At 38.0% G+C, this 27839-nt stretch overlaps 1 protein-coding gene across 1 annotated transcript in view; it reads left to right on the plus strand.

Moving 5' to 3' along the window:
* si:dkey-92j12.5 (multiple PDZ domain protein) overlaps positions 1-27814 on the plus strand; it is a 67401-nt gene extending 39587 nt beyond the window's left edge. The window contains exons 21-44 of the mRNA XM_024290282.2: positions 604-909; positions 5848-6021; positions 6499-6676; positions 10336-10446; positions 11398-11454; positions 11742-11813; positions 12262-12367; positions 13600-13808; positions 15623-15714; positions 15789-15912; positions 16068-16157; positions 19066-19140; positions 19220-19528; positions 19693-19776; positions 21286-21479; positions 21998-22145; positions 22220-22291; positions 22430-22544; positions 22614-22654; positions 22920-23042; positions 24058-24162; positions 25037-25125; positions 26387-26510; positions 26641-27814. Coding sequence (XP_024146050.1) covers positions 604-909; positions 5848-6021; positions 6499-6676; positions 10336-10446; positions 11398-11454; positions 11742-11813; positions 12262-12367; positions 13600-13808; positions 15623-15714; positions 15789-15912; positions 16068-16157; positions 19066-19140; positions 19220-19528; positions 19693-19776; positions 21286-21479; positions 21998-22145; positions 22220-22291; positions 22430-22544; positions 22614-22654; positions 22920-23042; positions 24058-24162; positions 25037-25125; positions 26387-26510; positions 26641-26787 — 3145 coding nt within the window. The 3' untranslated portion in view covers positions 26788-27814. The remainder of the gene's footprint in view (positions 1-603; positions 910-5847; positions 6022-6498; positions 6677-10335; positions 10447-11397; positions 11455-11741; positions 11814-12261; positions 12368-13599; positions 13809-15622; positions 15715-15788; positions 15913-16067; positions 16158-19065; positions 19141-19219; positions 19529-19692; positions 19777-21285; positions 21480-21997; positions 22146-22219; positions 22292-22429; positions 22545-22613; positions 22655-22919; positions 23043-24057; positions 24163-25036; positions 25126-26386; positions 26511-26640) is intronic.
* Positions 27815-27839: the final 25 nt, after the last annotated feature.

Below are 27839 nucleotides of genomic sequence, written 5' to 3' on the forward strand. Positions count from 1 at the left end.
TTTGGAAGTAAATAAATAACAAAATCAAACTTCCTAACTGAACTAAAATCCTTCGTAATAAAATCCTTGTAGACTAAATACAAATGTAGCTGAAGTAACAAGCAGCAAAATGACCTTATATTCACCTAAAAATCCATCATGGAGCCTTTTTATTATATCTTAAGATGATTTTATCTCAAACTGTAGAAATACAATATTCAAAAACAGTTTTTTAAAAAAGACTAACTTTTCCAAATGACAGTGAGCCCCCAAAAAGTCAAATTATTTTTGATGGATCCAAAAGCTAAAAAAGTGGAGTTTGGACCATCCAAATGTCTGAAATCATCTGACAAGTGTCTTTACCTTTTTCAAAAGTGTTTAGTAACTTGTCAATAAATCTGAAACAAACATCCAAGTAAATCTGTAACATTTTTGTATCAAGATTTTTTGGATTTTTAATCTTTTCTTAAGTTCGTTTTTGCATTTTTCTCTTGTTTTAAAGATGCGTTCAAACACATCTCAATTGCATGTTTTTTTCCACTTTTCTAATGCAGTCTGAGTTGTCACTGAACTGTTATATAAATACATTTGTCTTGAAATGCTTCATCCCACTCCCTCTTTCAGCATAACATACGTCCCAGCCCGTCAGGTGGATGAACACCGAGCCCGTCTGTGTCTGCCCCCTCTGGCGTCCATCCCGACAGACAGCGCCTCCTCCTCTCCCACTCTGCCGTTCGCCCCTCCTGAGCCGGCGCCCGCCTCAGTCAGGTCTTCCTCTCCCCCATCGTCACTGCCGCTCCGACCGTCCGCCTCGGTCAAGATTAAAGCAGTGACTCCAGATGCGGCTGCCGTCAGGAGCTCCGCCTCTTTCAGCGGTCCCATCAAAGGTCCTGCTGTTGTCCCAAAAATCAGCCCGGCCTCAGACTCAAGGTAACTCTAAAATGGTCACCAATTCTCTGGATTAGAGTGCAAAACAAGCCTGACTATTTCACCTGATAGCTTTGAATCATACAGACAGATGGATTATATTACAGATTAAGAGTTACCCAGTGATTTAATGCGCAAAATAAGTATTTGATCACTGTTATGAGTTCTAGTTTACACAGACCAGTTAAGCCTTGTCACCACTGAGAGTGTTTTGAGCATTTCTATTATACAAATGACCCCAAAAACGACAGTGGACAGAACCACACCTTTTTTGGGCCCCCATTGGTCTTAGGTCCACAGAAAAATGGAATGGACCAACCATTAAGGTCATTACGACAAAAGAAAGAACCAAGAAAGTGTCTGTATAATCTTCTCTCAAACATTAAATGAAGAAGCCAAGTGGAAAAAAATTGAGCTGCTGGATGACCTCCATGGTGTTTGATAGCTTTACCCAGCATGCACCATGAGGGTCTAAATTTGAGTGAATTCACCTGAATTGCCTGGACAGGACCAAACCGGACAATACCGCTCAATGGAAACAAGGTATTAGACTCTTCTTATCACCTGTTTGAACTTCTCACCTGTAGAAAAGACACCTGTCCACAGAATCAGACGCCAAACTCTCCAACTTGGGAAAGACAAAAGAGCTTTCAGTAGATTTAACCAAGAAGATTGTAAACCTACACAAGACTGGAATGGACAACAAAACCATCGCCAAGAAGCTGGGGGTTAAAGTGGCACCTGTTGGCGCCAAAATACAAGAACATGATCATCAATCTACCTATAGGTCTGGAGCTCCAAACCAGAATTAACCTGGTGGGGTTTCCATGATCATCAGTGAGAAATAAAAACAGCACAGCAAGAGTTAGCAGATAATCTCAAAGCAGTTGGGACCTTAATCACCAGAAAAACTATTGGTAATACGTGACACCGCAAAGGTTTGGCACCCTCCAGTGATTGCAAGGTAGCCCTGCGTAAGAAGGCACATGTGCAGATCTACCTGAAGTTAAACAACGAACACCTTCATGATTTAGAGAGTGACTGGGAGAAGGTTCTGTGGTCAGATAAGACCTAAGTTTAGCTCTTTGGCATCAACTCTACCTGAAGAGAAATGCTGCCTATGCCCCCAAGAACGCCATACCCACTGTCAAGCATGGAGGTGGAAGCATTATGGTTTGGGGGTGGATGGAACCATGTATTGTCAAATTGATACACCAAATTCCCTCCAAGAGGAGGCATAAAATGGGTAGTGAAATGGATCTTCCAACAGAATTATGACCCAAAATATAGAATCATACAAGGAATAGCTGAAGAAGAAGCATATCAAAGTCTCTGGACGTCAGTCCTATAGAAAACCTATAAAGAGAGCTGAAGTTTAGAGTTGTTTAGCAACAGCCACCAAATCTTAATAATTTAATTCAAATCAATTTTATTTATATACCCCAATATCACAAAAAATTTGCCTCAATGGGCTTCATGCAGGTAATTGTACAGAAGTAGAAGGTCGGTCATAAAATATAAACAATAGCTGACAGCTAAACTAAACTAAACAGACTAAATTAAGATGGCTGTCCCTGCCCTTAGACCCTCTGTCCCGGTAAAGAAAAACTCCTAAAAAACATTATTCAAGAAAAAAAAGAAACCTTAGGGAAGCCCACATGAATGAGAGATCCTTTACCAACGGACACACGATTTACCAGGACTATTAAAGTAGAATTAGCTTGTATAACTCTACAACTAAGTATTTGAATGGGGTACAGCCAGATAAGACTTGGGGACAGGTCGGGGCAAGGTCCACAGCCACGACGAGCCAGAGGCGGGGTCCACAGCCAGGAACAGAAACACAGATGGAGAATCTGAAATCTCTCCTACAGAGAGGAGTGGGAAAGAGGAACAACACGTGAATCACACTGAACCAAATAGAAGCACAGATAACTAAATATAATAAATAATAAATAATAGAGGAGAGGTGAAGTAAATGACAATAGAGAACAGAACTCCAGACCTGATGTGGATAATAATGTTGATAGAAAATCTAAAATATTTAGTATATCAATATTAATCGAGACCCACGAGAGCTACAGCAGAGGAAATTCAGAAGTCATCTGCAAAGAAAAGTGGACCAAAATTAATTCCTGATATGTGAATAAATCTCATCATCAAGTACAAGACATGTCTGAGATTCTGTGTTGCTAATAAAGGTTTTCCACACAGTACTATTTCTTTTCAGGAAGCAGGTTTAAATACTCATTTCCCTTAAAATTTGAAATCAATGTACATAAAATTCTTGATTTTCTTTGCGTTCTTCAACAGTTAAAATGAACCTACCATTAGGATGACGGACTGCCAGTTTCTTTTGAAGTGGACAAACATACAACATCAGAAAGAGATCAAATACTTATTTCCTGCATTTGTCCCTTTAATTGACTGTAAATAGGGGAAATGTTAGGTTTCAGCACATCACTGACTTAGTCTGAGGTTCTTCCAGCCCACAGCTTCATTCTTCTCAGCAGTTAAGTCAAAAGCTTGTCTCAGTGTTGAATCTCTCAGTTATATTTAGCTGTTCACTTACAGATCCGGGCGCCGACTGTCAGGGAAAATGAATTGTTTCGCTTCAGTCTGTCCCTGCTTTTCACTCTGTCTTCATGCCTATGTCCCCCCCTCCCTTACCACTACCAGCACTCTTAGTCCCATTTCTATTGCCACTTTTTCTTCTCTCCCATCTTTCAATCAAGTTCAGTGGCCTTGTGGTAGAGTGTCCGCCCTGAGATTGGAAGGTCGTGGGTTCAAATCCCGGCCGAGTCATACCAAAGACTCTAAAAATGGGACCCAGTGCCTTCCTGCTTGGCACTCAGCACTAAGGAGTTGGACTGGGGGGTTAAACCACCAAATGGTTCCCGAGCGCGGCTGTGTCTGCAGCTCACCGCTCCCCCAGGGGATGGGTCAAATGCGGAGAACAAATTTCACACACCGAGGTGCGTGACAAATAGTGGGACTTTAACTTTAACTTTTAAGTTCTTTTTTTTTAATCTGTATGTGTGCCTATATCCATCTTTCATCTCATCTTCGGTCATCGTTCTCGCTTCTTTTTCTCTTCTTCTTTGCTCTCATCCCTCTCTCCTGACCGTCCTCTTTCAGCCCCCTGGTTGGAAGCATTTGTTCTGCCCTCTTCTGAGTGTTCGGCAGCTATAGGATCCCGCTGTGAAGATAGCACCGCTATCATTCACGTCCTCGGGCTTATTACAGCCCCGCACCGTTAAACATATTCATGAAAAAAAAAAAAGAAGTGTCCTTCTCTTCCTCTTATTTCCACGCTCTCGCCGTGTGAGTGCCATAAACAGAGGTGCTGCATGTATGTGTGCACACATAAACAAACCCCCACTGACACGTAATGTGTGTTTTCAAAGCTTTTTGCACCTTAATCCGAATCCTTCAAGGCCCGACTGGAAGTTCCTGTCGAATATAGAGGTTTGTAACTTGAAAAGATAAAATCAAAACTGTAATTCAAATTTATAAAAAAGCATTATTTATGCTTTGAGGAACTCAAAGTGCTTTACCATAAAAACAAACACACAAAACAATCTAAAAAGAAAGGTAACCAACAAAATTTACAGTATTTTACGCTCTAGAGGGCACACCAGATTATAAGGCGCATTGTCAATAGTTAGTCAAATGTTGAACTTTATTCATGTATAAGACCCACTAAAGAGCATTAAGCGAGACAAAACAATTAGAGATAAGTCAGTCAGCTCGACTTTACCTGCGTTCGCAGTAACTCTTGAACTTTTTGTGTCATGCTACAAGTTAGCCATATTAGAATCGCTAGCCGTGTTAGCTAGTTCACAGTACAACTCGCAAACCACATTATGTAAATAAAAACTAACGGATGGGCTAACGCTCAAATGGAAGTCACTGTGACTATGCTAACTCTCAACTTTGCTATAAAAAACCCCACAATCTGACACTGCTAAGGTTAGAGTTACGGTGAGACATTAGCGTTAGCTGCATTAGCATATTCACAATACCTGTAAAAATACCAACCCTTAATAAGAAATCCATCAGTCAGTCAGATTTTATGAACTGCTTTCAGTAATTCTAGAACTTGTCATGTTCACAAAACCTGGAACTCCCAAACTTTGTTTGCAACATGTAAATGGTAAATTATATGGTGTTTATTTTGCATTCACCATTTTGTAGTGCTGTCCAAATGTACAATTCCAAAATCAAGTGCCCTTAAAATTTCCAAGAATTCTTTTCAAAAAACTACTGTGCATCAATGCTCTCTAGATTGGGAAATATAGACCACAATGCATTGAAATTAAACAATTTTTGTGAATAAAAAAATATTAAAATTATTTTTCTAAAATGACAATAAAAATGCGGTTTGATAGAGGTCGCATTCGTGACGCAGAAAATACACTGGGTGGGCCACTAGCTTCCTGCTCTGCTACAATGTAGCTAACTTGATAGCTCTAGTATTGCTCGTCATTTCTGATGCTGATGCTAGGAGAGAGTGTAAAGGGAGACCTTTCAGTTTTGGATAACGGGAAGAGGAGGTGGAGTTGCTTTGCTATAAAAGTTCTGCCTACAAGTCAGAGGTGAATTCTAATGAACTATAGCCGCTCTGCAGAAACTATGTCCTAAAAAAGGTTTTTTGATTTGGGCTAAAAACGGCATAATTATGATTAAAATTCAACTTAGAACACTTTAAAAGAAATAAAAAGATGATCATATTGTGTCGAAATGGATGCGTTTTTCGATGATATCACAAAATATTTCCATTTTGGAGAATGAAACTGGCAGTTTGAACGTCAAAATAAAGTCACAAATTCTTGCAAGTGCAACAAAGTAAACACCGTCCCTTTTTGAGATGGATTCCATGACTCATCAAAATATACATGTTTTTTTTCCTCCCACAATTTACTTATATTTTTCCTGTAGTTGGCAGATTCCCAGGTCCCAGCTCCTTCAGAAAAAAGAAGAGGATGGAGAAACTCTGCGGGAGAAAGAGGATGAGATGAAAGCCGGACGAGTGGAGATAAGGAGGGATGGTAAAGAGAAGCCTGAAGAAAAACTTAGCTCTCCTGATTCAGCGTCCTGGGATCAACCTCGAAGGTTAGCGAGTCGGTGATTGCCGTTACAGCTTTCAACTCGTCCTTCAACCTCTGTGTAGCAGTAAGGGCTTCACAAAGCTTAAATTGTGTTCCTGGCTTGGGTAAAGTGCTCTGCCAGTCTTCCCATACTCATGTTTTAAACACCTCCCAGCTTTTCTTTTTATTGCACATGTATTGTATTCACTGCATCCCAATGGAGCGCCTCACAAAATGCGTCTTGCTACACTGAACGCAGCTTTTGTGCGACTCCCAGGCAGGTATAATATTGCATTGTTTCGAGTTAATCTCCGAAACTTAATCCACGGTGCGAAAACAGAGAAAACAAACCAAGCGAACGCCAGAGGACCTGGGCGACAGTGAACAGCAGCAGATTAACTCGCAGAATTCCTGCGTTTAAGTTTGAAGCACTCGTTCGCTTTTGCACTTGAAGGATTATCTGACGTGGCGAGAGTGAACGCGGCTCTTCTCTGTGTTTCAGCGTGAGGCTGACTCGAGCGGTGGGCCAGTCCCTGGGTATCAGCATAATGGGAGGCAGAGGCATGGGCCGCAGACTAAGCAGCGGCGAGATGATGAGGGGTGTCTTCATCAAGCACATCAGCCCTGACAGCCCAGCAGCACATAATGGCACCCTCAGGGCTGGAGACAGGATACTAGAGGTGTGTGTGGGGGTGTGTGCACATGTGTGTTTTTGGAGTTTTGCAGCATCAAGAAGAGGAAATGTGTCCATACATCTGGGGGCTTTAAAAAAAAAGAAGGGATCATGGGAGTTTGCTGCATAAGCATGTCATAAATCTGCGCTTTATCCGAGCTGCAGCAATTTGGTGATTTTTATGTATATGAACTATTAGGTAATTGTAATGTCAACCAGGGAGGAAAAGGTTCAAATTTCCGCTTAACTCACATTGTGACATTTTATGATCAGATGAGTTTTACCTCTTTTTTTTTTTGCTGACTTGACACTTCTGCTAAAAGAGGTAGCTTGAAAATAGCAAATGCTGATCTTACAAAGAAATTCACGAGAAAGTTGTAAAAAATTATCCGTCCCTGTAGCAAATGCCTGCATTTATTTCTAAAACAATCTTATAAGAAAACATAAAAATCTACAAACAAGGAGTTCCACACAAGCATAAAAAAACATCCATCCATCCATCCATCTTCTTGACCGCTTCATCCCGTTCGGGGTCGCGGGGATGCCGGAGCCTATCCCGGCTACTGAAGGGCGAAGGCGGGGTACACCCTGGACAGGTCGCCAGTCTGTCGCAGGGCCTCAATCACACATCCAGTCACTCTCACATTCATACCTAGGGGCAATTTAGAGTCACCAATTAACCTATGAAGCATGTTTTTGGATGGCGGGAGGAAGCCGGAGTCCCCGGTGAAAACCCACGCATGCACGGGGAGAACATGCAAACTCCACACAGAAAGGTCCCAGCCGGGATTCGAACCGGGGCCTTCTCGCTGTGAGGCGAGAGCGCTAACCACTTGCGCCACCGTGCAGCCCGCATAAAAAAAAAAAAATAAATAAAAATAAAACAAGCTAACTGTTAAGCTACATTCGCACCACCACACAACTCAGTAACGGACGTTCAAATGACCACTCTTAATGAAAAGTCAATGATGACGGTGAGGTTCATAGATGGTGAGGCACTGACATCATCAGTCAGATTTACAAACATGTGAACCCTACTTATTCACCATTTGATTCACAACCCTTAAAGTATGTTGTTTAAAATTTTATTTCAACATTTTTCTTCCATTTACAAAATGTAGCGTGGAAAAAAACTTTTGTTATTGACTTACTTTTACTTAGAAATGAAATCAGTGGGATGCTCTTCCTGAAGAAACCTATGAATTACCTGTTTGTAGAAGTCTTACTTTTCTTTCTTCAGTTTTAAAAGTCTCTGTCTCGATGGAGATCACTGCTAGTTGTGGGGTTTAGAAACAATGGCAAGATGGCTGCACTAGACTTGCTACAACTTCATCTATTATTATTTAGCCACAGTATTGAATTCTCCAGGCTCACCAGCGCCCTCTGCCTTGAGGTAGGCGTACTACGGGCCTTACCTAGTGTATTTCTAAAGCACATTTTTAGCAAATACAAATACTGAATGAGTCACAAACTCGCATCAATGTTGTCTGACATTTGGTGAGAAATAAGTAAATTAGCCAATTTAAAAAAAAATAAAGCATTTTTTTATGAGGATAAAAAGACCAAATTAAAAAGGGAAGCACAGGCTGCTGGTGCCTCACCTGCTGCTTTCTCGTAAATTGGCTACTTTTTTTTTTTTTTTACCAAAGAAACATTAAAAATTTTCACAAAATAGTAATCATAGAATAGACATCTCAAAAAAATATTATTTGTTTTTTATATTTAATTAAAAAAAAGGAGTATTAATTTCATCTTATTTGTGCAATTGTTTAACCCTCGTATCTTATGGGGTAAACCCTTACATTAGTTAGTCACATAGTTTTGTTTACAGTACAGGCATTAGTTCAAAACAGGAATGTCTGATAGCAGTCTGAATACAAACCAAATCCAAAATTGAGGACTCGATCCAGACCAGATTAAGCGGACTAGATCTGTATCACCAGATTTATCCAGTTTAAATATTGTACATCCTATGTAAACACACATTCAAAACTCTTACATTCACATGTAGCTACTTAAGTTTCTACGATCATTTTGGGGCTCCACGTACAAAACATGGGTCCATTGAACAGTTGTTGCAAGTTAATCCAGGTCAAACTTTGACTAACAGGGAGCTCGGATGTAGTTTAATTCATGAAAGCGCCAACCGTTTCAAATTTGATCACGGAGAGGAAATTAATAATTACGGTTTGTGCCTTTGCAGAATTATAGTCTTTCATATATTGGAATAGAGCTGTGAAAGAAAGAGCCTAGAACAAGATTTGGAAGATTTGCACCGCTTTGACATTTTGCACCAAGCCTCTTCCAACACTAGGGGGCAGACATGCACTATTAAACAGTGGAAAAAGAAGAAGCCCGTGGGCTGTACTCACATTGTTCTCACATTCAGGAGTAACGTACCTTTTCAAACTGAATGTTTAACAGCCCAATAATACTTTTTTGTTTTGTTTTTGCTAGTTCTACGCAAATGGTTTGTATGTTTTGAGTTTTTATTAGCCTAGTTGTAGCTGATATAAATAAAGTGACAAAAAGTAGTGTAATAAAAAGAAATTACAAACTTTAGTGCAAGTTGGCCCACTCTAAGAAATATTCATAAAATTTTAAACTACCACTTATTCTCTGAACATAAATCTAAATTTTTGCTTCCAGAATAATGATAATGTCTAACTTGTCAACATTTATTGAACTTTAAAATAACATCCTTAAAATGGAACTAAAGATTTTAGTGCAATTTGAGTCCTAAAATCAAATTTTTTTGTCAAAGTTTGGAGCAAAAAGGCTGTGACACATTTTAATAATAAATATTATCCTTTTTAGATCCTAGCACAAAAAAAAATCTCTAGTGTGGTGATTTTGAGAAAAGCTTGAAAAGATGTGGAGTAAAAATAATGTCTTTAATGTCTAAAAACACGGTTTCAAATCTTTGCAAATATCAAGTAGTTTTCAGTATAATGATAGTTATCATTCTTCAATGCATTTTAAAGCTATTTCCGAATGGAGACAAAGCCTGACCTCTTTGTGTGATGGTTGGTGAACAAAACAAAAATCAGCTGAACTCTGCTTTTGACGACAGTAGAAATCAGAGGAGAAAGTGGGGGCTAGTTTGAGCTGACAGAAAAGGCAGCTGGAATCCAAATAACCCCCTTTTTTCCATGTCTGCAGTAAGCAGAATGCCATGACAATGTACGACATGTTGAACCTTGAGGCGAGGGAGCAATAACAGCACAAGACCATGTCAGACTTCTCTCCCATCAGCCAAAGAAACAGAAGTAAACAGAGGTGGCGGCGGGCTCAGACCCACCAGCACATGGCAGATGAAGGCCGTGTTACCATGAGCCGTGAAAATAAACTAAATTAAAGGAAAAAAGAATGGTTTTCTTTCAAAAATGTTGTCATATTATTTCATAGTTGCTGTCTGCTTGAATTAAGTTGAGGCCTGTTTTGCATTTTAGAAGTGTTGCTATTTTAAGTCTGCTGGAATAAAACCAGTTTATTACGGTTTTGTCCAAAATAAGCTTTTTTTTTACACTTTACTTACCCAACCAAGATAAAATCAATACAATTTATAACATTTTTGGCTTTAAATGCACACAAATATTATATTTTCTAAAATTAGTTGATTAACCAGTTTAAGGGTTAAGTATGATGTTCTTGGTTTTTCTGAAGGTTAGTGGAGTGGACCTAAGGGGCGCCAGCCATGAGGAGGCGGTGGAGGCCATCCGCAGGGCAGGAGATTCTGTGGTTCTCCTGGTCCGGTCCGGACAGGACAGGTGTCAGGTAAGACATCCGAGGAGGTGAACAAGCTCATAAGTACTCTATTTCTATTAAAAAATATTAAGTTTAAGTAATTAAATCCTTCATTTGATCTATTTTTATGTATAAATCTTTCAGATTGTTGACTGTATTTAAGAACTGGACCGAGTGAGTGTGACATCACCAATAGAAAGTTGCTTAATTTCGGCTCCATTATTTTATTTATTTATTTTTTATTTTTTGCAATATGGACGTCACCATGTTGGAGCCAGATGACATCAGTAAACAGTGGTTGATCCAAGTTGGGCTGAGTTTCTATGGCAACCATTCTTGCTTGTTGGATGTCCGCACCCCTGATCTATCAATCAAATGTTTTGAACGTTCAATGTGAAACCACCTACTTTAATTGAGTCATCTGATTGGCCGGTTTTATAACCTGAAAGACTTGCAATACAGAAAAAAAAACACAAAAAAATGTTTTTGATTATCAAGTTATAAAAAGGTATCAGAGTAAAATGTGTTATTCTGACAAATGGAATGACTGAGTAATAACTGAAATCAAAGTCTGTTGGATTTTGGCTTCTTGGAGTCAGCAGTACTTCCTGTTATCAACACAAGGGGGGCAGAGTCACTCAGTCCAGTTCTCATATACAGTCAAACGCACAGATCTAATATATAAGAACTCAGAAAAGAAAATGTACAAATCTTGTTTTGTCTTGTCAAGTTTAAATAAAGTCAAACCAATAAAGTCTAATCAATATTTATCTATAAAGCATTTTATTAAACATGGTAGCATTAAGGGCTGCCATATATAAATAAAATAAAAAACTTTCATTACTCCTTTTTTTGTTTTTTAGCCATTAGTTGTTTAATTACCTATACATTAAAATATATATCACACACTTGCAACATTACAAACAGCTGAATACAATTTAAAAAACTTAAAAAAAATCATTCTTTGTGTTTGTACTACAGTCTCCTTCTCCAATATGTCGAACACCGACTCCTCAGTCAAACTCCCACAGCAGTAAGGTAATGTATTTATTTTATATATTCTCAAGCTGCAAAACTTGATTCCATCTCTATTCTTCTGCTTCCTGAGCAAAGAGGCACCAAAACAGAATGTAAACAGCGCCTCACAGAGGTCAAGAGATGTAACTGCAGCGGTGTGGCTTTGCTTAGACAATAAGAATTTCAATTTAGCTGAAAATGTGTCATAGATATTTAGTATATTTGCACAATATTTATTAAATATATGCATCATTTTTGGTTTTTATTAAGTTTTGTTGGACGTCATCTATTTCCCTGTGTGATCCCAGGAAGAAGAAGCAGTCAGCAGTTTGTTCCTTAGTGTCTCCCCTAGAAACCCCTTCACTCCCACACCCTTTAAGGTTGGTGTGTTTGTGCATGTGTGTTTGCATTTGCATTAAACTAACTTGCAAAAAAAATGTAATTAACAAAGTAGTAAACAGAAGCTCTGCAGTTCAAAGTCCTTCCCACCACCACCTTGTTTGCTGCAGCCTCTGTTTTCTCCTCCTGATGAAGATGCAAACCGACAAACTAAACTAATCTAAAAAGAGTGCATTCTTTTGAAGTTATTTTGAAAGTTTGCTCCAAAATAATGAATGATTCTGGTCAAACTTTCATGTTATTTTTAGCTGACATTAAAACTGTCTTCATTAATTCATTTTCAGTTTTTTTCTCCTTTGCTTCATCAAGCACTATAAAAATAAAAAAAAAGAGAAATAAAAACCCTGAGGGGTCGGCCGGCTCACGCCTGAAGGACCCCTGAGGCATCCCGAACTCTACCTTTTCAATAATGCAAAAACTTCTCCCAAGGCGCCCTCGCCGACATCCGACAGAACGGATCGGAGGAGTCCCGTAAATGCCACAGCGGCAGTGACGGCGGCGGCGGCGGCTGAAGTCGGGGACGACGCCTGCAGGAGTGAGTGCGCCTCATGAAGATGTCACACAGACATCAATAATGACCTGCTGGAGCCAAACACACACGTTCACTCACAGCTTTGGGTGCTCTTTGGGCTGCACCACACCGTACTTCATTTTAGAAATATGGAAATACATTTTTTTTATGTTTTTTTTTTTTTTTTTTTTAACTTTTTTAATATTGTTAATATAACCTGAACTGAGTGACAGCCACTATGAAATTAATAAAACACAATCTATTTAGCACTTTACAATGCTATCAGGATACCAAAGTGTTTTAAAAAAATAAAAAAATAAGCAGTTTAAGAAATAAAAATAATAAAAACGCAACAGTATAAATAAAATACATGAAAAACATTGTTTTTATTTTTAATAAATTCATATTTAGAATGTGTTTTTTCCCCTCTTTTTTGGTCCTTTTATTTAGCAAAAAAACATAAAGGAAAAATTGTCCCACAATTCTTTGCAAACACAATCTTCAAAGCGGCACTAGTTAAAAGTGATGTAAATGATTAAACGTTGTGTTGCACGTGTACAGTTTGGATTTGTAAATTACATAGAATGAATTAGATCATCTAAAAGAACAGCTTTTGTTTTTTCCACGCTTTTACTTTGAAATCTACATCTTGATTTTAATAAATTGGATATTACCGTATGCATATTCCTGTTTTTTTTTTTTTTTTTTTTNNNAAATATATAGATACTGAAGTGCATGCTGGGAATTCCATGGTTTGCATGGGCCCACCATTTTATATTGAAATCTGCAGCTTCGTTTATTCATAAATTGTATATTTTCTTTAGCATTTTACTTTTCTTTACTGTTTATTTATTCTGTTTGTCTTCTACTTTAAATAAATGCAGAAGTGCATGCTGGGAATTGCATTGGTCCACTCTTTTATTTTGAAATCATCAGCTTTATTTTAAACTTGATATTTTCTTAAGCATTTTCATTTACTTCCACCTTTTTCTTTCCTACTTTTTTTATTGTTTGTCTGCATTTTCTTTCATAAATTAATGCAGAAGTGCATGCTGGGAATTGCATGGTTTTCACACATTTATATATAGATGTTGAATGATTTTTGGCTAAAAGTATTTGTGCACTAAGACACAAATCCAGTAAATTATAATCCAGTCTGTGTGCACTTTGCTGTCCTGAAAATGCAGCCATTCACCCCCCTCTCCTCCTCAGTCCTACATGTCAGTTTTTCCGTTTGTTTCCCGTTGTTTTCCCAGAAAAGATGCTCCAGCGCTATGGCAGTCTGTCCGGAAAGCTCCACATGATCGAGCTGGATAAGGACCCGGCGGTTCCCGGTCTGGGAATCAGTTTGGCGGGGAGTAAAGATGGCTCCAGGGCCCGCTTAAGTGTATGTGTGGCAGACATCGACCCCCAGGGGCCAGCCGGCCTGGACGGGCGGATACAGGTTGGGGATGAACTCCTGGAGGTGAGAGGAATCGTCAATAAAGTTAATTATATGTAGGGGGATTGAGGCTCAGGGGTCTCAAAAAATCCTATAAGCTGAAAAGATTTTTTCTTTGTGTGTCATTAAAAAAATTATTATCAAAAATAATGTAAATGCAAAATATAAAGCAAAACATTGTTTACTTTCAGATAATCATTTTATTAAAGTTCTGAATAGATGACTTTAAAGAAAAAATGTGAACACTGCAAAAACACAAAATCCCAACAACTATTTGTGTTTAGTTTCTCATATACTTATCTTATTACACTTGATACAAGACATACGACAAAGTACTGGGGCCGGTCTACAAACCATAATATATTTTTAACGACATTAAAGTCATACACTTACAAGAAAAAAAAAATGTAACTGTTAATATAGTTGCAAATATATAACTTCAAAAGTCAATGGATACATTAATGACTTTTTGCTTGTAAATGTAAATGTTTTGAAATTGTAAATTTATTACTTCAAATGTAGTAATTTACAACTATAAAATACATACATTTACAAGAAAATATAAGAGTCATAGGTTAGTTTTATGAATTTGTATATAAATCTTAAAGTTGTAATTTTTTACTTTAAAATTTATATAAAAAATTAAAAATTGATGACTTTAAAACATGTACATTTATGAGAATAAAGTTGTAATAATAGTTGTACGACTTTTTTTCTGAAAAATGTATGTTTTGAAGTTGTACTCGGCCTTCACCTGCCAGACTATATTCACTTTAATCTCGTAGTATTACTTTTTTTGTGGTAAAAATCTCATAAATTTACGAAGAAAGAATCATAAATTTACAACATTAAAGAAGTTATTTTTTTACTTTAAAACTTGTAAGTGAAGAACATGTTTTCTCATAAATTTAAAGTTTTGAATTTCTCATAAATGTATGACTTTAATCTCTTAATGCACTGTATTTTAGCGACTCTAATGCAAAACTAACTTCCTAGTAAATCCTTAGTTAGTCGTAACCACTTAATAAATCAATAAATAAATAAATCTTGAATATATTGTTGAGTCATTAGATATATGAACATTTTATTGTAATTAACATCTCGAGAACCACATTTTTGACTCATGATTTTGCATATAATTCTGACAAATTTATCCTTAAAAATAAATTTCTTGTTTTATTTTAAATGGTCAGAAAATAATCAGATAGTTAAAGAATTTAAGATAGGATATTTTTGGAGGAACAAGTATTAGCATGTTTGTAAATGTACCTACTTTAAAGATATATGACTTTTTTCTTAATAACTTATTTTAGAACATTTTTTTCTAGTTTTCAGAGCAAAATGCCTACTTTTGAGTTTTTGTTGGTGATTTCAAGATTACATTTTGCCTAAAAGGCCAGGAAATCACAGTTTATTTTAGGAAATCTTACCAAAACCATTTGCCATCCGTGTGAGAACATAAAAACCATGTTCATTTTTTCTCCTCTTCTTGTTTTGAAAATGTGTTCCCCTTGGTGTTCAGGTCAAAATTGACCCATTTTCACGCCTAAAAATGGATCAATTTTAACCCAAACAGAATATAATATACAATTTACATTGAAACAGTATCTTTTCTTTACAAATAACAAGAAAACATCTTACATGTTATATTTTTAACTTGTTTTGAAGATGTTTTTTTTTCCATTGAAATGAGTGAAGAAATGAAAAGAAGTTCCTTTAGCTCCAGCTTTAGTTCCAACAATTATCATTTATAGTCAGATGAAAAAGGTGCTTAGAAAAAGATGTCTTATTGTTAATTTTTTTTTTAAATGTTCTTTTTCCTTTTTTGTTTTGTGTAGATCAACGGTAAGATTTTGTACGGCAGGAGTTACCAAAACGCCTCCACCATCATCAGTAACGCACCTTCTAAAGTCAAGATCGTTCTCATCAGGTAACGGGACTCAGAGAGCTGCTAGAGAAGGACAGAATCCAGCCGCTTGTGACGTATTTGTGTTCTTTTTCCAGGAATAAATCAGGTAGAGTTATAAAAGAGAACAGGACCGAGGGGGAAGACGTAACCGACTCCCAGCCAGACCCAGTGGATGAGGAAGAATCATCCAGTGACCTCAATCGCATCGTTCTCACTCAGGTAGGAGATGTGGTGCAGAGATTTCTGCAAGCACTTAGCAGACAGGAACAGTTTTTTTAAAGACAAAAAAATAAAAAAAAACTCAAATTCAGTTTTTCTTGTAAATCCAGCGATGTACTTTTTTTTTTTTTTTTTGCTGACTCATCACTCTCTAGGACCACACTGGTTTAGGGATTTGTCTCGAAGAGGACCCTTCCAAAGGGGTGGTAGTTGGCTCTCTGATCCAGGACGGAAATGCTAGTGAGGTGCGAAAATCTTAGAAAACTGTAGCAAAAAAATTTAAATTACTCTTATTTTTAATTCAGATTCATATACATTATTTTAAAATGACATTTAATGCCAATTGATTGTGTTTGGGTCAAAATTGACCCATTTTAAGTGTGAAAATAGGTCCATTTTGACCCAGACACCAACAAGAACACATTTTCAAATCAAGAATAAGAAAATAGTTGTATTTATTTTTATTTACTCACACAGATATAAACATACAAATTCTAACAAGCTGTTAAAGCTCCGTGATTGACAGAGTCCTAATTCAGCTGAGAAAGCTGCTTCAAAACTAGAAAGTGGTCAAATATGTTCTTAATCTGAAGTGCTTCCCATTTGGAAAAAAATACCATCAAACTGGAAAGAAGTTTGGAACATAAAGCTGCAACCGCTCCCAAGTAATGTTTCCCAGATTTTCTTAGGAAATGTGCTCAAGAAAGAAGAGGGGGGCATGGAGGAGAACCACAACAGAAAACATCAACTCATTTACTGACCACAGCTCAGATCAAAATCAATCTGGTTCTCTGGAATCTGATCCTGTGAAGGAAAAGCTTGGTCACATTTTCCAGAAATTGTGTTTTGGGTGTTTTTAACATATTCTTGAGGTATTTTTGTCATGATGGAGGGCATATATTAAGAAATGAAAGCTTTAAATTGCATTTTTGAGCATTTCTTTATTCAAATTGTTGGGAATAAAAAAAAAATAATACCAGGGATCCATTAAGAACAGTTTTTGTTATATACAGTCAACCATTGACTGTATATATTACTGCTGTAATATCACCCAGTTAAAAAAAAAAAGCCTTACTTCTGGCTCCAGTAAATTGAGGTTAATTGAGTCTCCTTTTTTTCCGCAATACTGACGTCGCCATGTTGGAGCCAGGCGACAGTGATTGGTTCAAGTTTGTCTGAGTCAATGTTTCTATGGCAACTGCATTAGCTTGTTAAAAGTCTACATCCTTTCCACTGAAAGTGGGCTCAAATGTTTGAGGTGGGGGTCAGTGGTGAGAGGGGAGGGGGTCACTCAGTCCAGTTCTCTATATACAGTCAGTGGTGTTCTCTATATACAGTCAGTGGTGTCCACAGTCCTGCCCACAACTCAGCGGCAGATCTTTAATGAACTACTGTCTCTCTGCAGAAACACAACACAGTTTTTTTTTTGTTTTTTTTTTAATTTTGGCTAAAATTTATTAATTCACTTTATTGAACCTCCACTTTACCAGGAAGATCCATTAAGAACAGTTTTTGTTACAAAGATGACCTGGAAATAGGAAAAGCAGGAAAACAAAAATGGACAAAAAAAACTTTGCACATGAATTCATGATATACCTTCAGTATTTAACAGTATTACAGTAAAACAACCAGGAGAGAAGGACCAACATGTACATCAGTCAACTATAAGGACTGTTGCAGTTTCTGCTAAAACAAACAGTGTGATCGGAGAACGGTCAGTTCAAGTAAGTTTTGGGGAGAGTTCCTGTCCTTTGCTGCAGCAAAATCAAAGGAATTTTGACCGAAGACTGTGCACACTTTGGGAATGTGAGATGTAATCAGATTGGACCTCAGATGTAACTCTGGAAAAAATGTCCATCTCAAAAGAAGTCAAAACCCTCAGAATACAAGATGTTTCCTCCTTGTTAGAAATGAAAAAAATCTTCCAATAGAACCAGTAGAATTTGTCTTTGAAATATTTCTTAAAATTAAAAAAAAGTTGTTTAATTAGCTTTAATTTAATTTTGATTAGTGAGATTTACAAATTTCAGACTTAGATAGGCCACAAATAGTAAAATAAACTAATTTTTAAAATTACTGTTGACACTAAGATACCTACTTGCTGCATTGAGATGATGCAATGTGACAAAGGGTGACTTTTATTTTGAAAGGAAGTAATTCATTTAGAAGAAATAGTGTTATCTACTTAAGTGCAGTTTTAATATATGCCAGAAAGTCAAAAGTTTATTTATATTTATGATAATAGTAGCATTAACATAGATGCAAATCAGTGTTTAAATTTTTCTAAAGGGTGAAGTCAGACTTTGTGGCTCCTCCTGGGTCAGTAAGAAATCCACTAAAATGGCTCTGTAAGAGTTGAAAGTTGTAGACCTCTGTTCTAGAGCAATTAAATGCATGTCTTCAGATAAAGTTGTTGGAAAAAAAAATGTCAGAAGTTATATGAAAATTTTGAGTTCTACTCAAAACAAAATGTATTTAAGATCAAATGACACAAAAAGACGTTCAGGTGTCTCAGCAAATCTTATTACAAAGTTACTTGTAAGTTAGTTTTGTCCTAAATCAAATGTTGACCTCTATAAATGGGTCTTTAAAAGTCATTGGTCACTGCCAAATTTTTGATAAATTAAAATTAACGTGTTTAATTCTTGAATACACAGTCAATAAAAAAAACGTCTTTGTGCTGCCCCCTAGAGGTTGAGTTGAGGTATTACAGTCCAATCTTGTGATTGGTCAAACCATATAAGTTTCAGAAGTCTGACATCATGATTTGTAGCCCCAGTAATGAGAACTGTCCCCAAGCCCCACCCCTCTGACTAGATTTTCAAATTTGGCCGTGGGTGGAGTCAGCCTCCAATTTCTGTGTTTGGTGACACTTTAATCTTTGGGAGTTTGGCTGCAGCTCCTCTTTCAGAATAAAAGCTTCCACTGATAATGAACCACGCGCTCATTGTTGTGGACTCTATATAACTCCAAGTATCAGTTTTGACCATCTCTACCGTGGTTTGATGTCTGGCCTCAGTTAGCATGTATGCAGACATTTATCTACAGGGTGTGTTTGATTTTCAAGCTTCCTCTCCCTCCATCTGTCTTCTGCATTTTTGGCCTTCAAATGTTTGGCTCGCCATGCGTTTTAACTCTATTTCCTGCATGTAGGACGGAAGGATAAAAGTTGGAGACCGACTCATAGAAGTGGGGGATGAACCCGCTGCTGGGCTATCGGTGGAAAAGGTTCAAACAAACTCACACACAAAAATGTGCTTTTTAAGTGTTTTTTTCTGCTGACTCGGCTGTTTCTGTTTGTTTTCAGGTGTCCGGTTTGATCTCCAAACAGCAGGTCACTGTAAACCCCTCCATCACTCGCTCCAAGAGTCCCCTTTCTCCTCCCCCTTCACCCCTTCCCTCCTGCGTCACCCTGCCCTCCTCCCCATCTCCTGTATCTCCAATCACTCCCCCAACCCCCCCATCAGAGCGCTCGAGTTTGCTCACCTGCTCGTCCCCCTCAAGCTGTGACCCTGTAAGCTGCCCGGTGGTCGCTGGAAGGGAGACGATCATAGAGATCTGTAAAGGAAACGTGGGCCTAGGGCTGAGCATCGTGGGAGGATGTGACACTCTGCTGGTGGGAGGAGCCTTCAGAAATAAAAAAAATGATAGTTTGACCTGATTCTATAGACACTTTTCATCATATAAATTAACTAAACAATACAGCTTTGGATGAGGCAGTGTTAGTTTGTGACAGTTTTTTTATGTGAAAGTCAATGCTTTATTAATTGTAAACACTAGGGGGCAGTAATCATCCATGAAGTGAATGATGGAGGTGCAGCACAGAGAGATGGAAGACTGCAGGCTGGAGACCAGATTTTAGAGGTATGGAATTAAAGATATCTCACATGAATAAACACACGTGTGTGCACAAGACACACAAATGTACACATTCCCTGAGTTTTTTAAGTTTCCTAATAATTTTCAATCTTTATTTTTTCAAAATACTAAAAGACTTCAAAATGTTCTTATTTATTCATTAAGATCTTTTAAGTGCTATGTCTGCTGTTCTTTTAACATTTTTACGTGTTGTTCAGTTTTCAGCAAATCTCATCAGGCACCACAGCCTACAGCACACCTGGACCACAAAAACCACATTGTTTTCGCAATTCCTCTTTCTTACTGCGCGCTTCAGAAAAAATGTCCTCCCTGCCATATACTCAAAAAACAAATGTTATTACGCAGTGAAAATGAATATTTGACATAGTAATCCATTGACTATAAAAGGAGATGTGGACCAATCCTGGTTTACTGAGGATATCTGGTTCCAACATGGAGATGAACACATTATGGAAAAAGAGTGACTGACTTGATTTCATTTAGTTGGAACCGGACTCATTTTCTATTGGTAATGTCTCACGCGCTCAGTCCAGTTCTCTATATACAGTCAATATAGTGAACGACCTACCCCCCAAAAAGTGATGACTTCACCATCTCCAAAAAGAAACGTGGCCAAAATCTCTTATGGTGCTCAAAAAATCTTTAAAAATCCATTAACAAAACCAAAACACACAGAATATCTGAAGAATTTGGATTATTATGGGATGGCCACAGAGCCTACGGCTTGGCGGCCGTTTTATATAAAATTTCGCAATTTTCACATTTTGGCACAAAACAGAAACTTTTGATGAAGCAACCTGCACAACCCCAAGGCTAAGTCTACAACCATAGGCAAAGCTTTGTCGACCTTTGACCTCAGGAAGAAACCGCCATATTACATTTTCCACAAAAAAATCCATTTTAGTACTTTCTACAAATTTATACGTCTAGGGATTTCAATTGATCTTCTTTAAACTTCTTGAGCATCACCTGGAAGCCACTTGAGAAAAATTGTTGGAAGTAAAGTTTGCAGATTCTGAATTGCATTAGCGTGGCGAGCTCGCAAAAGTGGCTTTCCTTTACGGCTTGCACATTTTTCATCAGAATAGTGTGAATATTTAATACACAAATCCTTGGATCAAACTGAACAAAATTATATGACATTTGATATGAACATATTAGGAATGTGGACGTGGTTAGCAAAAAAAGCTCTGTTGCTAAGGAAATCCAAAAGTACTTTTGCCAATTTTTCTAAAAATGACATAGATCTGTTCGTCCTCCCCAGATAATCCAAAAATACAATGGTTGCTATGGAGATAAAAACAAAAGAAAAGCCGAAATTTTGAGAAAAGTGTCATTTTTTTTGTTTGAAGGGGTGTATTGCAGCTGCTCATATAGTGGCTCACAACTTTAATGTTTTACTTTCATTATTATAGTTTTTTCAAGGAAAAATATCTTATTATTTTTCCATGATAAAAAAACAAACATTCAAGTAGGAGTCTCCCATCTTCACAGGTAAATGGAATCGACCTGCGGCAGGCCACGCACGATGAAGCCATCGCGGTGCTGCGGCTCACCACCCAGCGAGTCCGGCTGTGCGTCTTCAGGCACCAGGAGGCCTACAGGGAGGAGGACCTGTGGGACGTCTTCAGCCTGCAGCTCAGTCCCCGTCCCGGAGAGGGGCTGGGGTTCACCACTGTGGGGAAGAGGTACAGTCAGGTTGCCGTTAATAATTAAAATCTAAAAAAAAAAAATGCATCAAACTGTGATTCCATGTTTGCATAAATGTAAATAACAGATTGGTTGGAAGATTTTTCTGGATGGAATCTCTCAGCTGTGGAGGACACTGACACAAAAAAAGAGTATTTTTATAAACTAATATAGTGATAATACACTTCCTGTCTCCTCTAGACGCTATAAAGGTGAAATCTGGTTGCTAAATCTGCCTTTTTTCCCCTCAGGTTATTATCACATGATGATCTCTCTCTAGATTTTGACCTAGAGAAGGCTCTTTGGTGCCTGAGGCACAACATTTCAGTTCTTTTACTTTCCTTTTGTTCCTATAATTTTGTAGCGAGTTTTTGCACAGACTTAGAAACAAAAGAATGAGTGACCTTGACAAAAACAACCTTGAAGTATGTCAGATTTATTTGCAGTCAAGTCTGAGATTCTGTAAAAGTATGAGGACACACACTTATATTCTAAGTGTTTGACCTCTGACCTGCAGCAACGACACGGGCGTCTTTGTGTCAGACGTCGTCAGAGGGGGCGCGGCGGATTTGGATGGCAGGTTATTGCTCGGTGACCAGATCCTGTCGATCAATGGGACGGATGTCCGTGCTGCATCGCAGGATCACGCACAGAAGCTCCTCCAGGTTTGAGGATTGGTGCAAAAGTCCAGTGTGTGATGAAGGTTCTCCGTCACCAACTCTGATGTTTCTCCCCTCAGAGCTGCGGCGGCGCCGTCCTCCTAGAAGTGGCTCGTTTCAAAGCAGGGGTGCAGTACTCACGGCAGAGTCAGGTGAACGTTTCGCTTTTTCTGAAAAAACTGATGCAAATATCGACAGATCTAGATGAAACGACTAAATTACAGCTGCTACATCGCCTCATCTGCAGATACATCATAGATTATTTTAACATTTGCACCCTGTGATTTTAGGATTACGCTAAATTCTGCTTCATCCAGCATGAAGACTCCGATTGCTCCACCTTGACACCCCCAAGTGGAAGCGATACGCCCTCCAGAAGAGCACACAGCAAAGCCCAGAGCTCCTGTGAGCATTTATCTGTCAAGAAATTTCAAATTTGTCAAATTGAAATAAAAAATGTGATTATTATTGCAGCATCTCAAGACCCTGAAGTCAGGAACGTAATCGTGCAAAAGGTAAATCTGCCATGAATTAAAAACCATTTCATGTATTTTTATTTTTTAGATGTTACTTGTTATAATGTAGTCACTTTTTTTCCTTAAAAACCTAAAACTTTAGCTGTAACGAGATGTCTTCGAATCCAACGGGAAGAAAAGATGACCTACTTTCTAGACTGGAGCCTTTTTTTTTATTTCTGCATACTCAGACTTCCTCAGTTATTAATCTGCTCTCAGATATTGACCAGCAAAGGTCTTTAATGTTTGTGTGGTATTACCGCAGGGTCCCTGTGACTCGCTGGGCATCAGTATAGCTGGAGGAGTGGGCAGTCCCCATGGCAACGTGCCTCTTTTTATTGCTACCATGGATACTAATGGACTGGCTGCCAAAACAGAGAAATTACAGGTGAAGACTACCTTTGTATATGTTTGGATTATGATATTGCATGCTGGGAAGTCACTGCATAAAGCAGGAGTCTGCGACCTTCAACATTTAAAGAGATATTTGAGTTGATTTCCCTCTGATGACAATAGGAGCGGCAAAGTCTTACATCAGCCTATAGAAAAATAAGACACTGCTTTATATTTATGTAAATGTTACTATTAGGTAGAATATACATGTTTTATCTTTATTTTAAATAAAATAATAGCAAAAAATAGAATAAATATGAAATAGTATTTACCTTCTGAGAGATTTATATTTCCTTTCAAAATAAAAGACATCCTTTATCACAAAAAATTACAGTGGCCAAAAGACAATAAATAAATTACAATAATAATAATTTAAAAAAAGGTAAAAAATTATTTTAAAAAAGTAGAAAAAAGATCAGGGGTTAAATTTGACCCCGTGGATTCTCCAAGGATGAATCAGACATTACTAGGTGACCCTTACCAGATTTTTAGGACCATAACTTAAAATCCTTGAATTTTTTTTTTCACAAAATAGGCAGTCCACCTTAGTGTTCAGTCCACCTTAAGTATAAATTCTGGTTGTGCCACTTACCTCAAACTGGTTTTCTGTGGTATACAGCGCTCATAAATCTGTTCTAATGTTTTAGTTTGACCTGATGTTGAATTGTTTGATGGCCTGTTGGAGCATGATGGGTAATGTAGTCAAGTGTTATACGTATATACTGTTTGAGAATGAGTTAAATACATTTTGTCTTATTTGACTGTTTTGTTTTGCTTGATGCGCCTTTTAGCCTCAAAAATATGTTCTTAAAATAAAAAACATTTTATTTTTCTTCACAAAGGAGGAATAACAGGAAGCCTCCGGTTGCAGACCTCTGACCCAAAGTCAAAAACAAAGATAACATCATATTGTAAAATAATATTATCAATTTTACAGTCAAAGTGGGTCAAAGTTTATGAAAACGCACCCAACAGGTGTAAAAAGTGAAAGGTGTGCATGTGTCATTCAGACAGGAGACAGGATCCTCAGCATCAACGACGTGTCCACCGAGGGGATGACTCACGATGAAGCCGGGGCGCTGCTGAAGAACGCCGCCGGAAGCATCACCCTGCAGGTATAGTGTCACAACGAGCCAGCCCAACCACCATTAGGCTCCGAGTTTCAGTGCCGCGTCAGCAGAATCTTACTCAGCTTTGTTAATCACCTTGCTGCCTATAAAAGGAAGTCCGCTTCCGCTTCCTAACGTTTCCACAAAAATAACTTTGACATAAGTCTGTAATGAGGACAGGAAGTGGCGTGAAATCTGTGAAATTTGCGCCGCATGAGGAGACGGTGAAGAATCGGTGAAGAAGCGTGCGTCATTTGTTCGTGGGATGTGTTAACAAAGAACATCAAAAGGTTTTATATTTGTATTAGTCACAAAATAATAACTGTGCTAGATCACAATGACACAATCCCACTGTTGGGTTGAATACAAAAAAAAAAAAAACCTGGAGAAAAGGTAGAAAGGAACACAAGTTTGAGTCAGGCTTTGGTGAAATTTAAATGTTTTTTTTTGTCATTTTTAAAACTTGACATCATAGTTTCGACTGACAAAAGTCTTCCCAATCACCACAAAAAATACTTTAAAGACTCCCACTGATGAAAACTGTGTTTTAACATGTTCTTGTGGCATTTTTCTGAACATATATTATTGAAAAATTGCATTTATTTTTAATTGTTGTGAGTCAGGAGCAAAGGAAAATATATGATGTACAAAATACGCTGTGTGGGCCTCAAACATCCTGCTTGGCTGACCAATGGGAAGTGGGGGCGGAGTTACCCACAATTTAGTGGCAAATTTCTAATGAGCTTCTGCAGAAACTATGTCCTGGAAGATTTGTTGATTTTGGCTAAAAATCCCAATTAAAAGAACAGAGGGGGTCTTAAGTGTAGTATCTAGTTCAATAACCCATTGTGGGGGTGTGTGTGTGTGTGTGTGTGTGTAGGTGACAGCAGGCTCTGGTGGCAGCGGCGGCGGCAGACAGTCATCGTCGAGTCAATCTAGCAGCCTGACCTGCTTTCACAACAACCTCTGGTATGACCTTTATAAGACTTGCTGCTCTTGTGGTGTTCTGTAGGGACACAATAATTCACTTTCCCCACGATTCAGTTCAATCTTTAATTTATGTGTCACAGTTTTGTTACTGTTGGATCGATTTTCTAATCAATGCATTTTATAATTTCTGTAATGCGTTTGAAAAATCAGTGATTTTTTTTGTCTTGTATAGTCCACAATATATGCTTGAAATAATCCAAATCAATCAATAACAACAATAAACAAATCAAGCCATATGACATATATTTTTTAATTTTCTAATAAGCTTAAAATTGATAAAATCTTTAAACTAAGCCGGGTTTAGTGGAATAAAACAGTTTTTAAAATCGTAGGCCTAAATATAGCACAACCCACTTTCAATATAAAAACCTATGCAAATGTAAACAGTAGGGATGACACTATTCACTTTCCCCACAATACTATGCAACCTTTGACTGTATATAGAGAATTGGAACGAGTGATTGTGACGCCACTCATAGAAAATGTCTTATTTCTGGTTACAATCAAATACAGAAACTAAAACACAATTACTGAAACAAGCTCAGGAGAATCTGTTGATCAAACGCTTCGAATGGTTGACCACATCCTATTTTTGAGGCATCTGATTGGTCAGTTTATAACTTGAATAACTTGCTCTACAGAAAATATTTTGAAAGGGAAATAAAAACTAAAATTAGTATTAGTATGTTAAAAAAGATGTAGCAGAGAAAAATGCTTATTCTGACAAATCAAATATATTAGAAGTGTGTGGAGTTTTGACCTTTTGAGACCACTTCCTGTTTGGAATCCGAGGGGGGAGGGGTCACTCAGTCCAGTTCTCTTACACATTGACTGAACTGACTTGTGTTTAACTTGTAATGAAAAGTCTATGGAAACGTGCAGACCAGAATTTGACTTCGCGCTCCAACCCACCCACTACCAATCGTAGGAGGTAGACTAGCGTTAGTAAACAGTTAAAAAAACACAAAAGAAGAAGAATCCCTCCCTGCTGCTACCTGCTTCATCACACCTACAATCTACTCCTGATTCACAAAAATTGAGAAATACTCAGAAATGTAATTTTAAGCTTAATTTTTTCTTAATATTTGTCCTCCATTATCAGAAAAACCCACCAAAACACCAAAAACATTATTTTCATTAACATGGGTCTTTAAACCGAGAGTTGTGGTGTCCCTATAGTGTCAAAGCTCAGCTGAAATGACTGCTGCAGCACCAAAATTCTCAATTCTCTTCCTCTTAGCCCTCGCAAGTATAAGACCGTCACTCTGGAGCGAGGCTCATCGGGTCTGGGGTTCAGCATTGTCGGGGGCTTTGGCAGTCCTCATGGAGACCTGCCCATCTATGTCAAAACTATCTTCAACAAGGTGAGGGAACATCTACCCCCTCTCTAGATCTTGTAGATCTTTAACCAGATGGTTGCATCTCCACTGGTGATACATACATTTCCAATAACCTTCAGTTGTCATAAGGATGATCACTGTCGTCTCTCTGCAGGGAGCGGCGGTGGAGGACGGCCGGCTCAAACGTGGCGATCAGATCATCGCCGTGAACGGACATTGTTTGGAGGGAGTCACTCACGCTGAAGCTGTGGACATTCTGAAGAAGACCAAGGGAACTGTAGTCCTTACTTTACTCTCTTGAAACACAACTGCGAGCTACATTGAAGCTACGTACACACCGGGCATGTGGTGTTAGCCTTTGGAGTTAGCACAAGTCTGTGGCTACCTGATGCTAGCACATGTTGGAAGAGGTTTGGAGCGGAATGTCTCTAATCTTGCTTCAGGATTTTTATTCTCAATTCCGATATATGAAAGACTGATATAATTTTGACAAACTGCAATAGTGAATTTCCCCTTCGTGATCAACGTTCAAACAGTTGGTACTTCTGTGTTTTGAAAAGGACACTACACCACCACAGTCACTGATTGGACAAAGTTCAACTGGTGAGTTAAAAAGACTTGAGCAGCTTTGAGTGAACACAAGAGATTTGAATGTGAAAGCCCCAAATACATATATTTCATATTTTTTTCTTTGGAAGCGGTCGGTCAAACACACGTTTCCGAGCCTGCTGTGAACGTAGCATACAGACAAAAAGAGAAGTGTCTCTACTCACAATGTCTGCGTATTCAGATTTAGGGAAACTACCTCCAGAGGCTGCACAGGCAGAGTCAACATATTAAAAGTTATTCAAAGTTATCTGATTATGATGGTTGAATTTTCCTACCTAAGTCATTTAAAAGTATTTATTTAGAAAAAAACAATAATCAAATGTGCAGTTTTTCCTGTTTTTGACCCGGACATGCCAAGTGCTTCTGCCAATCTTTTATATGGCAATAAGGTTTCAGGACTTTGTTTTTCTTTACATTCTAAATAGTGAAGATCTTGTTTCTGTTTATGAACGACGCTCGTCTCATGATGATAATTGCGAATGATTACTACCTTATGTTGAGCAGATGGAGTCGGAAACACATTTCTTGAAATCTGTTTAAAGCTTTTACTCAGTCCATCTTGCTTTTTTTATAGTTTTGCTCATCTTTTTTAGCACTTCTAGTAGAATTGATAAAACCTTTTCTTTATTTTGAAGCCTTCTCATTCGCTTTTTGTATTACCTTCATTACGCCGTTTCCTCGTTGCAGTTTATCTTATTTAAAGACATGTAACATTGCATAACTCCATATAATGTATTAAATGTT

The sequence above is a fragment of the Oryzias melastigma genome, linkage group LG1, assembly GCF_002922805.2.
Source record: "Oryzias melastigma strain HK-1 linkage group LG1, ASM292280v2, whole genome shotgun sequence".
Taxonomy (NCBI): Eukaryota; Metazoa; Chordata; class Actinopteri; order Beloniformes; family Adrianichthyidae; genus Oryzias; species Oryzias melastigma.